The sequence below is a fragment of the Centropristis striata genome, chromosome 16 (assembly GCF_030273125.1).
Source record: "Centropristis striata isolate RG_2023a ecotype Rhode Island chromosome 16, C.striata_1.0, whole genome shotgun sequence".
NCBI classification, from domain to species: Eukaryota; Metazoa; Chordata; class Actinopteri; order Perciformes; family Serranidae; genus Centropristis; species Centropristis striata.
The window spans coordinates 23274205-23286704 of NC_081532.1; the positions used below are offsets into that span (position 1 = coordinate 23274205).

At 44.7% G+C, this 12500-nt stretch overlaps 1 protein-coding gene across 7 annotated transcripts in view; it reads right to left on the reverse strand.

The window, feature by feature from the left end:
• Positions 1-2348: 2348 nt before the first annotated feature.
• The window catches only part of mgaa (MAX dimerization protein MGA a), a 31058-nt gene continuing 20906 nt past the window's right edge, over positions 2349-12500 (reverse strand). For 6 of the 7 annotated variants that reach the window (XM_059353152.1, XM_059353154.1, XM_059353156.1 and 3 more), the window contains exons 21-27: positions 11587-11717; positions 11286-11392; positions 10090-10201; positions 6596-6707; positions 6111-6521; positions 5908-6036; positions 2349-4456 (exon numbers count right to left, since the gene is read on the reverse strand). In XM_059353152.1, the coding sequence (XP_059209135.1) occupies positions 3792-4456; positions 5908-6036; positions 6111-6521; positions 6596-6707; positions 10090-10201; positions 11286-11392; positions 11587-11717 (1667 nt within the window). In that variant the 3' untranslated portion in view covers positions 2349-3791. The remainder of the gene's footprint in view (positions 4457-5907; positions 6037-6110; positions 6522-6595; positions 6708-10089; positions 10202-11285; positions 11393-11586; positions 11718-12500) is intronic. The other variant, XM_059353157.1, reaches the window with a different exon arrangement.

Here is a 12500-nt window from a genome sequence, read left to right on the forward strand (position 1 = left end):
GTGAACTCGGTGTGTCTCAAAGTGTCTTCAGCAGACTTGCAGCAAGACACAGAACTACTGGCAGTGTTCGTGACAGACCCAGGAGTGGAGCCCCACGAGTGATGGACCGCAATGATGACCAGTACCTCAGGACCTATGCACTCAGACACCGTTTTGCAACTGCCACACACCTGCAGGCCCGTTTACGAGAAGTGAGGGGTACTAGGGTTTCCAGACAAACCAGACGACCGTTGCAGGTGACTCCACTGACACCGCCGTGCCCGTTTGCAGTGGGCACAAGACCATGTGACCTGGACAATGCAGCAGTGGTCTACCGTCCTGTTCACTGATGAGTGTCGAGTCACCTTGAACAGAAACGATATCAGCGTTGCTGGAGAAGGCAAGATTTTGAGTTGCATTTATATGTATGAAAAGCGCTATATAAATAAAGTTTGATAGATTGATTGAAGGTGAGCGATACGCCGAGGTCAACATGGTCCCCAGGGTTCGCTTTGGTGGAGGAGGTGCAACAGTCTGGGCAGGCATCACCAGTCAGCGCAAAACCGATTTGGTGATTGTAGAAGGCTCAGTCACTGCACGCTCTTACCTCAGAGACATCATAGAACCCATCATCATCCCACAATTCCACCTGCACACCCACAACTTTCTGTTCATGGATGACAATGCTCCACCACATCGTGCCAGAATTGTCACAGCTCGACTTCAGGAAGTTGGAGTGCCTCACATGGTTTGGCCAGCAATGTCCCCTGACCTGAACCCCATAGAGCATGTCTGGGACCAGCTGAAGCAGCGACTGGATGCTCATACCCCACCCCCACGTGACCAGGCAGAACTGCGTGTAGCACTTGTGGAGGAGTGGAACGCATTGCCTCAGAACACCATCATGAGGCTAGTTAGGAGCATGAGACATCGCTGTCAAGCTGTCATTGCAGCAAATGATGGAAACACCCGCTACTGACTTTGTCAATTTTGGTTATTTCGGGCTATCTTTGTTATTGTTTAAATTGTTGGGGTAATAAATATTGCACTAATGAAAATCGTGCTTCTTCTCATTCATTAATAGTAATATCAAAGGGAACTATTACTTATTTCATTAAAATTCAGACCAAATACGAAAAGCACTCATGTAAATAACAATATCCCTAACTTATTGTGAGTAGTGTATATACATACATATACACGCACACATATATACACGCACACACACAAAGTGTAACATTATGTTCCTTTATTGAATAAGGATCAATCAAAACAGGTTAACCATCAGCTCCTTTCAAAACTGAAGACGCACAATGACTCTACAAGATACAAAGCACAGAATCAAAGCATATAATACAACACAAGGATAAATACACATTCAAAGGTCTGTATATAATACACCCTGCATGTCTGCACACTGAAATAAATGCAGGACAAATCCATATACATCGAATGAACAGACGAATGATGCAGTAGCCTCCCTGCAAGCTTGTATACACACAGTATGCAGCACAATCATCATAAGAGGCCAAATCAATTTAAATTTAAAAAAAGACACAAATTCCTCTGCCACTGCAGGACATATTTAACTTAAATTTAAAGCATGCATATTAACTAAAATAATTTAACACATATTGGTCCCTCACCATCCGACCACTCTCGTCATCAGGGAAGATTGCAGGATTGTCCCAGTCCATGGCTTGTGGCACTCTGGGGGCCTCTCCTTCCTCAGGCAGGCCACATTGTGGAGGACAGTGAAGACACTGAAAGCGTGCCTTCAGGAGGCCAAAGGTCATTTCAACACTGGGGCCTGGTCCTGGCATGGTTGTAGGCCTGCTGAGCATCCTGGGGGTCTGTGAATGGTTTTAGGAGAAAAGGCTGGCAGGCATTTATGTTTACACAATTTCACTCATATCTGCATTCAATTTCAATTAAAAGGTGAGTGTGTAGTTGTGCACTACTTACGCATTCAGGAAGTAAGCAATTCTTAGCCACGCGTTTTCTCTTTGCTTTATCACTGTGGCGGTGTTGCCTTTCTTTTTAATTGTGTTTCACCTCCTCGTATGCCTCATCAGGATTTCTCCCTCCGACGGGGAAAAGTAAACCGCTCTACTTGCCATGGTGAATCAGTGAATCTGTGATCTGTCGCGGGGGCTTTATTGAGGAGGCGGGGGATGTCTTAATCCTACTTTTATAACAGGCATGGTCTGGTCTGATGTGATCTGGTCTTGTCTCTGCTGGTTCTACAGACGGAGATGGGAACAGTCTGTGGTTCAGGAGCATTTAGTAAATTAAAAACTCTCCTGAGTGTCAAATAATAAAAATAAACTGAATCTTATTTGTGTCTTTTAAAAAAACAAAATCAGAAGTTGATTTTATTAAGGTTTATTGATATTTGTGTCATAATGTGACATATTTACATCTGAGGTTCTTGAACAAGTAAAAAAATACAAATTTAAGAAAAACATACTCCTCAAGGCAACAGAACAAATCTTTACAGACAAACAGCAGAGCGCTCCATTAACAGCCATGTCCACGTGAATCCAGCAGAGTCCACGTGAGTCCAGCCGAATCCTGGTGAGTCCAGCTGAGTCTGGTGAATCAAGGTAAGTCCAGTGAGTCCAAGTGAGTCCAAGTGAGTCCTGGTGAGTCCAGCTGAGTTCTGGTGAGTCCAGCTGAGTTCTGGTGAGTCCAGCTGAGTCTGGTGAATCAAGGTTAGTCCAGTGAGTCCAGGTGAGTCCAGCTGAGTCTGGTGAGTCCAAGTGAGTCCAGCTGGGTACAGGTGAGTCTTCTGAGTCCAGGTGAGTCTGCTGAGTCCAGGTGGGTCCAGCTGAGTCAGGTGAGTCCAGGTGGGTCTGGTGAGTCCAGGTGAGTCTGGTGAGTCCAGCTGCAGGTGAGTCCAGCTGAGTCAAGGTGAGTCCAGCTGAGTCAAGGTGAGTCCAGCTGAGTCTGGTGAGTCCAGCTGAGTCTGGTGAATCCAGTTGAGTCCAGCTGCAGGTGAGTCCAGCTGAATCTGCTGAGTCCACATGACTCCAGGTGGTTCCAGGTGAGTCTGCTCAGTCCAAGTGAGTCCAGGTGGGTCTGCTGAGTCTGGTGAGTCCAGCTGCAGGTGAGTCCAGCTGACTCAAGGTGGGTCCAGCTGAGTCCAGCTGCAGGTGGGTCCAGGTGACTCAAGGTGGGTCCAGCTGAGTCCAGGTGAGTCACGGTGATTCTGGTGAGTCTAGTGAGTCCAGCTGAGTCTAGTGAGTCCAGCTGAGTCTGCTGAGTCCAGCGGAGTCCAGGTGGGTCTGGTGAATCCAGCTGAGTCCAGGTGAGTCCAGCTGAGTCTGGTGAGTCAAGGTGAGTCCAGTTGAGTCTGGTGAGTCCAGGTGAGTCCAGCTGAGTCTGCTGAGTCCAGGTGAGTCCAGGTGACTCCAGCTAAGTCAAGGTGAGTCCAGCTGACTCCAGGGGAGTCTGGTGAGTCCAGGTGCAGGTGAGTCCTGGTGAGTCTGACATGTGAGCCGTCGTTTCCTGTAAACAACTCGTGTTTTATAATTATTATTTTTTTCAAAACAAAAAAGAAAAAACACTTTTACACTGAAATGTTTGTACTTCCTGTCTCAAACTTCTCAGTTTTTCCATTTTAACAGGAATCTCTGTCTCTCTCCCTCTCCCTCCCTCCCTCCCTCCTGAAGTCACTCGGACCCTGAATGGAGCCGAAGACTTTAAATCCAGAGAACAGATGACAAGAATAAATAAAACGACAAGTCATGATGTCAAGATAAGATTGCTGCTTCTGATTGGCCGTCAGGTGCGTCAGTGACTTGACATTATCAGCTGGGTGGGAGTCCTCGCAGCCCCAGAGGAACGAGCCTTGGCATCGGACGCCAGGCCATGCCCCTCTCTGCCCACCCCCCTCCCCCTTCCTCTGCTGCTGCTCCGTCACTGCTGGCAGCGTCCGACACCTTGGCCCCGCCCACCTTCATCTGCAGCAGAGGGGGCGGAGCCAGGGCACCAGCTTTAGAGATCCCGTCGGCGGTCCCAGGCTGCTCCTCCTCATGGTCCAGAAGCTCCTCCTCCTTTGTCCCCCCAGCCTCATCAGAGTCCGAGTCCAGCTCCAGCAGCCAGGCGCCGTGGGCGTGTCCCGCCTCCGCCGCATCCTCAGAGCAAGGTCTCTCCGGGGATTCCAGGGACGCTGTGGTGGTGGTCTGCTGGTTGAGGAAGACGAGTTCGTTGAGGAGCGACGTCAGACCCACGTCGTCTCTGCTCCCTGGATGCCCCACCCCCGGAGGGCCTGCCGCCGTGACCTCAGCACGCAAACCTGCACATGGAAAGGACGACGCCTCCTGAGCTGTGACATCACAGAGGTCAGAGGTCACAGGAGGCTGCTGTTGTGTTTGTTGCTTTTGTGGTTGTGTTTGTTGTTGTTTTTGTTGCTGTTGTGTTTGATGCGGTTGTCTAGTTGATGGATGAACCAGCTGCAGCAGGTTGTTGAGGTCTGTTGATGAAAACAATAAAAACAGATCAGACGGGTGTTCCATCAACGTGGATTAAGGTAAAGCCTGGCTTATTTTGATAAGCCTCGCTAATTTAAGTGAGATGCGTCCCATCAAAGTGGCTTGTGTGACTCCCCGCTCAGTTCCCATGGTAAGTTACACCACTGAACTAGCCTGCTCTGGGGCAGGCTAACTGTCGAGCTTACTTCAGCTGTGTGTCAAATAATTCCCGATGGGCGGAAACAATATCCCAGAAGACAGTTCCGCTACGTTTCTGTTTACGCGCCCGGGTCACTTTTGTCATGTCCGTGCGTAAAGTTTTGACTTTTTAAAATTTTATGTTACAGTTTGGTTTAGACGTTTTTTCTCACAATGTGACGAGGCATGAATTTATTAACAACTACAAACAACACAATAAGTAGGATTGAATTACTTGTTTACAATACTTGTATTAGTCTGCATTTTTTTGCCATGCCATCTCCCTGGCTCTGTTAATGGCAGCAGTATTGTCTATTTCTGTGACTGTAACTTTATATTTTTCATAAAGCTCCTTCAGCACTGCTTTTCACCACTTTTGCAACATCTTATTGGCTGTTCCTGGCTATTCCATGATCGATTAATACGGGCTACTTACATTCTCCGCGCTCGCACACAATGCCGGCTTGTATAGCATGGGTTGACTTAGCGTTGACTAGACTCGGCTGATGAGCATTCGTGGAGCGGCTTCAGCCTGAAGTGAAAGTTGGTGTTCATTCTAAACAGGCTTTTTCAATGAAGCCGCGGTTTGTTTAGCCACGCTGATGGAACATCCCTCAGATCATCTGTTCCTGAGTTTGTTAATCTGAAACACAGGTAACTTTAGCTGTGGCTGTTGCCGTGGTAACTGAAGCTAACCTGCTCTCTGTCTCCTACCTCTACACCTCCTGCTGTTTGAACTCTCTTCTTATCTTTAATGTTCAGCTGCTTCCATTTCAGGATAACTAAATAAAGTTTTGCTTCAAAACCATTCCACCAGTTTACACCTGGAATATTAGACTAAGATTCAACCTGAGGTAAATAAACTAAATTCAAACGTTGACTCGAGCAGCAGCTGATTCTCTCTCAGCTGCAACCTGAACATGTTCTAACCCCCCGTACGTTCCCATCAGGGGATATACAATAAACCATGTTTCAGCTGTTGCCACGGTGACTCTCAGAGAGAACCTGCTGAACTCAGATCAGCTGTAAGTCAGCTCAGAGTTTGTTGAACCTTCTACCTGGATCAGGGTCCAGCTGATCGCCAGCTAACAACAATAACTTCATGAGCTTATAACCCGTGAGGTTAGTTGGTTGTTTAGTTAGATGCTTGGTTAGTTGGTTATTTGGTTAGCTGATTGGTTAGCTGCCTTGTTAAGTAGTTGGTTGGTTAATTGGTTGGTTGGTTAGTTATTTGGGTGGTTAGCTGGTTGGTTACCTGTGAGGTCAGTGATGGCTAAGGGGGCGGAGCTGCCGTAGATCTTACCGGCTGGGGGGCAGGGCAGCGAGGCGAGATGGATCTGCTGATTGGTCAGATTCGGGATGTTGAGGGTAACTGAGGCCAAGCCTACAGACAGGAAGAGGACATGTGTGACTTAAAAAGAAAAGCATGCAGACAGCAGTGTCAGTGAGGGTCAGTACCTGTCTGTCCCACCACCAGTGGGCTCAGGGTCACCAGCTGCTGCCCCACCAGCGACACCACCTCCGCCGGAACCACGGCCTTCATGGGCGGCGCAACCACCGAAGGATTCTTACTGCGAGACAGGATGTTGGGAATTGTCCTCGGCCTTTCCCTCACCACTGGTGCATTGTGGGAAACAGCAGGAGGAGCCAGGAGCTTTGACACCTGCAGGACAGGTGTTTGGACAGGTGTGGGGACAGGTGTGGTGGTGGGAGGGGCAGAAACAGGAGTGGGTGGGGCTTGTGAGGAGGTGATAAGATCATCATCAGTGGAGTCTCCTGCTGCAGGGGACAGGGCCTCTGATCCTGCTGGCTGCTGATTGGTTGACAGCAGCTGCTGCAGCTCCGCACAGACGCTCTGCTCACTCTGACCTGCAGCACAAACACACAGGTCACAGCGCCACGTGCTGGCTTGAATAAACTACCTGCCTCAGCTGATGGGTCACCTGATCTCTGTGCGATCTCTGTGATGAAGGCGTTCCTCTGCTGGTTCAGGCAGATCTTCAGACTCCTCAGTCTCACCGAGTCGTTCTTCAGAGTCTGGATCTCCTGCTGAGCCTGAAACACAGAAACATTTCTCAGTGATGCTGCAGGTACGTCACAAACTAGAGGATGGATGACTATCACACTAGATTCACAATAAGCAGGAACACAACACAAGTGCTGCAATACAATCACACAAAATACACAAATCTATTAAATGTCAAACGTTTCTAAGACCAGATCACAGAATGAATTTTCTCTGCTTCTCTAGAGGTCTTGGAGTCTGAATGATTCTGGAGGAGTTTAACATTTTCATCAACAAATTCTGAGACACAGTTGAACATGAGAATGATCGCATAAACTTTGACTCTCAGACACGTGAAGTAAATAAGAAGCGAAGGCCTATCAGGTTTCCATCAATCCGTGTATCATTCGTTCTTTCCATTTTCAATTGGTAATCAAAATCAAATAATGAAAAATTGACTGGTTATTTTGTAATTTGTTGTCTATTATAAAACAAAAAAATGCTTGTTTTTTAATATTTCAATCTTAGGCTCAGATCAAAAATACGAAATGGAAAAACGCGGTCCAGTGAGCAGTCATTCGCTTCTCCGTAGTCAAACCAGCCATCCCTATATGTATGTATGTATATAATGTAGTGCGCCCGTATTGTGACATTTACGGTAAATTCATTGAAACTGCTCAGAGCGAGCTGACATAGGATAAACACTTTACTGTTATTCTTTCTCACTTTTTTCAGTATAAAACTCTTACCCGCAGAGAGGAGATGAAGTATTAATTTTACATGAACACACCACGTGAAATAGTCAAATTGCATTGCACCGAAAATGTGTTTGTTGTGTCGACGTGCGTTTTTCAGAATAAAGTGTTACACAACCAGGCCAAAAAACAGATAAATATGGAAATAAGATTAATTGCAGGATATTCACCGAACTGTTCACTGTGGATTTTTAAAAAATATAACGCCTTTGGCTATAGACTGTACAGTAAAATATTACATTATATTAAAATTCATAATAAAATAATAAACTTGAATATTTACTGTACAGTAAATATTCATTTACATTTTAAACTGATATTCCACAGTGAAACGTCCTGTAAGTTTGTGAGAAGATACCTGAGGTCCTCTAGCCTGGCTAACGCCAGACTAATCACAAATGAGATTAGTCTGGAAACCAGCCATTCATTTTTCTGTAAAGGAGGCGTGGTTTACGATCGTCCAGAGCCGTTTATTGGGCGCTACAAATGTCTATAAAAAGCGTCTGTACGTAGCCCTTAGCCAATCATATCAGTTATACCAGATGACGTAAGTAGATCGACAGAAATTGATGTTTACATAGCCAGACTAGCCCATCTCTACTTTGAGACTAAAATGCTCAATTCTGCTTCTGCAACGTTTTTCTGCAACATGTTCTGGCTCTGGCTGCTTTATAGTTTCAGCTCACAGTCTACCGGCGGTGTTGATGTGTGTGCGTGTGAGAGATAGAGTGTTGCTTGATGCTTTGCTTGTCCAGTTCTCACTTTCTGCAAGATTCTTTATTTTTATGCCTTATCCCCCCTCATGTCATTCAGCCACACACATCCACTGATTTTATGGGCAATAGACAAGCTGCTGCGGGTCTCTCTGCGGCTCCGCTGTCCCCTGGCTCGCAGTGAGATCACTGGCATTACAGCAGTGAGCAGTAGCGGGGCTAGTTGGTAGATTAGGCTTTTGCCAAATCCTGTCAGAAGCAAGGCTAAAACATCCTTTTTCGTGGTGAAACAGGAGCGTAAAGTCAAACGTTGTACTTCTTTTAAAATCAACATTCGCTCTAAACTATTTAAAACGCTGTCTACAGCTAGATCAAAAGAGAGCTTCGCGTCTGCTGCAGCCATGTTGGATCTGTAAGAAAACTACAAAACTACAAACTTCCATCTGTCGAGTAGTACGTGTCATCTTCTTGCCGTCTCCCCGTGTTCTGTGACTGGATCCCTAAAACAGGGCTAAGAAACGGCCATCGTTGCCAGACCGCCTGCAGGTTCGAAATGAAATCGAGCGCGCAAGGCAGTATGGGTATACCCAGGCTTGAGGTCCTCTAGAACAGCCATTCTCAACCTTGGGGTCCCGACCCAAATCGGGGTCGCAAGATGATTTCTGGGGGTCACCAAATCAATCAAAAAATATAAACGCACAAAATTTATATTAAATCACATAATTTCAGACAGGGAGATGTTTTAGTTGTTGTCTGCTTCATTATTTGTCCAAAAGTTGTCGTATAAACTGAGTTTGTGTGATCTAAACTGTGTGTGTAAGATTCTGTTTAGTGAAAAAACAAGTTTTTTACCACCTTTGAAAAGAGAGAAAAAAAATAAATATATATATTAATTGGCAGAATATTGCATTTTGCTATTCAAATCTTCTAAAAACACACTGCAAAAAAGTGTGTCTAAAAACAAGATAAAAACACTAAATCTGAGGCAAATGATCTTGCTGCATGGACAGATAATTTACTTGACAAGATTTCTTAAATTAAGATTATTAAATCTAGAAATAAGCATTTTGAACACTTAAAATAAGAAATTAACTCTTAAAACAAGATGGGGCTGACAACATGCATGATAAATTGAGGGTCGCGGCTCAAAAAGGTTGAGAACCACTGCTCTAGAATGTACCTGAAGTTGAATTAGTGACTGGAAACAGACATTTTCATTCTAATTCTAATAATTTTTTAATATAATGTAATATTTTACTATACAGTCTATATCCAAAGGCGCTATTAAAAAACATCCACAGTTAACAGTTCGGTGAATATCATGCAATTAATCTTATTTCCATATTTATCTGTTTTTTGGCCTGGTTGTGTAACACTTTATTCTGACAACTGAAAACCGCACAAGAAACACATTTTCGGCGCACCGCAATTTAATTATTTCACGTGGTGTGTTCATGTTTAAGTTAATACTTCATCTCCTCTCAGCGGATAAGAGTTTTATACTGAAAAAAGTGAGAAAGAATGACAGTAAAGTGTTTATCCTTCATGTGAGCTCGCTCTGAGCAGTTTCAATGAATTTACCATAAATATCACAATACGGGCGCACTACATTATATAGTGACGGCTGGTTTGACTACTGAGAAGCGAATGACGGCTCACTTGACGCAGTCAAACTTCCAGGTCACGTAAACCCGACCAATTAAATATTAAAATCAAATTCATTCCTGGTGCCTGTTTTTCCATTTCGTATTTTTGATCCGAGTCTAATATTGAAATATGAAAAAACAAGCATTTAGTTCGTTTTTTGTGTTATAATAAAAAAACAAATAAAATAACCAGTCAAATTTTCATTTTTTGATTGCCAATTGAAAATGGAAAGAACAAATGATACACGGATTTCCATCCTGTAAAGTTGAATATTATTGATGTTTGACTTGAAAAAGAAGATATTCCCTGAGTGGTACCTGATGCAGCAGGACGATCTTGGGAGAGTTTTCAGAGTCCAGCACTGAGCGGAGATCTTTGAAAGCGTCTGTGGAGCGAACACTTAACAGCTTCTTCACACTCGGGCCGTTTCTAGAAACAATCAGTGGAACACCCAAACATTTATGAAGAACTTTGGTTATAAATTAAATTAAATAAAACATTTTACTGGTCAAAAACAAAACAAAGAAATCTCAAGTTTACAACAATAAAAGACGATTAATAACAAGCTGTCACTCTTATTATTGTGGATGAAAACTTATATTTTTCTCAGTGATGTAGTCATAACCGTGATATTCACAACTTTTTTTCCTGATATCAGAACATGTTTCATAATCAAACAAACATTAAAAGTCTGATATCAGAAAACTCATGAAGCAAATCTGAGTTCATCCCGCTAACCTGTGAGTGGATGGTAACACACTATATGAAGACAGTTAAACAGGTAATAAATGTACGCAAGAAAGACTAAGTAAACTGGACTGAAAGTCGTTAAGTTTTAATTTTACCGAAACACAAATACGTACAATTGCAATAAAAATTAGTCAACCCCCACTGCAAATAGGTTTATTGGTGAAATGTCCATTTTTCAGTTTAAATAATTTAGAAAATCTAATATTAAGTTTCATCTGCCTCCAGTGAAGCTCTGGGACATAAGGCCGCTTTCACAACAAGTCCTGAAGGTTCTTCAGTCGCCGTCAGACTGGAAAACGGAAAAAAACTTGACGGCCTCAAAAGTACACTAGAAAACCGCCGGCACGAGAAGCGGCAAAGATTCAGTTAAACCGCAAGTGAGCTGCTCTAGCCATTCATAAGGCACTCGGGGGCCCAGGAGGTGGGCACGCGGGGGCCCAGGAGACGGGCACGCGGGGGCCCAGGAGACGGGCACGCGGGGGCCCAGGAGACGGGCACTCGGGGGCCCAGGAGGCGGGCACTCGGGGGCCCAGGAGGCGGGCACTCGGGGACGCAGGAGGCGGGCACGCGGGGACGCAGGAGGCGGGCGCACGAGGCGGGCACTCGGGGACGCAGGAGGCGGGCACGCGGGGGCACTCGGGGGCGCACGAGGCGGGCACTTGGGCGCCATGGTCAAGCAATCTGCTCTGCCCCAGTTCAACCGGGAGGTCGCCCCATGCTGAATCAGGAGAGTTTGTGGTTAAAGTTAGTTGATGCTTCTTACGGTGAGTCGCCGCTGGTCGTCATACTCGCTAGTTTCAGCTGACCACCGGTCAGCCAGCTTGCCTCCGTCGGTGTTTCCACAGCAACACTATGACCTTCGCCTTCCCCCTGATAACAGAAAAAGAAAACTTTATTTTCATCATTTAAGTGCCAATGAAACAAGCTTTGCACAAACAATTCATTATAATAATAATATTAAAGATAATCGTTATTTCAACATTTTTATTTCAGAACTCAATTTAATCACACTTTTGTATCTTTAAGTAACATTATTTAAAAAAAACAAATTAAACATTTGGTACGTTTGTGACAGTGATGACGTTCGTCGTCTTGGTAACGAGTCTCTCATCGTCAGACGAGTCCAGCAGGTCGACCATGTCCACGCCACCACCTCCTGTCCCGTCGGGCGCCGGTCCGTCCGTCTGCTCGCTCTCTGAACACAAACACAGTCAAAGTCAATAATCATAATGTACGTTTCCATTTCTTTATTCTCTGTCTCCAGTCCCTATCTCCGGTCTCCGTCTTTGACCTAAACATGTCTTAACACTGTACACTGAGTTTAGCTTCAACACAGAACTTTAACTGTTTCTGTTTACCTTGCGGCTACAGTAAGCCATCTGCAGATGGAAATAATAATGTAGATTAATAAAGCTCTTCTATAGAAAGCAAATTAATATTTATTAACTACAAAATTTCCTCTGGGGAAATTCTGAAAGGGCCACGGGGGCTACTGCCGGTGTGTGTACACTATGATGAGATTCTTCAGAGATTTATAACTATGCCCTTTAACCTCAAAATGTGTGTGAGAGTGTGTGTGTGTGTGTGTGTAACTGTAATCACATCAAAGGCAATCAGATGAAAGCAATCAACAGAATTAACTGACACCTGTTCCGGCACAGTGACAGCAGAGGTGGACAGACTGGAATTTCTGGCCTCAAACAGAAAGCATTTTTGGCAAAACCATAATACCTATCATTGACCCGACTTCACTTTGAGCGTCCTGAGTTCTTCCTGAACGTCTACATATGTTTGTTTTTTTTAAGAAAAATGAAAAAATAGCTTTGTTAGAGCGATCTAAAAAAACTGTTACATCTCCCTTTTTCAGAAATCTTCCTGCCTTTTTAATATGGGAGCCAATGAGGCTGTTGGTGCGTGTTTGTGGCGCATCTGTGCGTCCTACGCCCAAACTATAACTCTGACAGCTTTACCAGAGGAT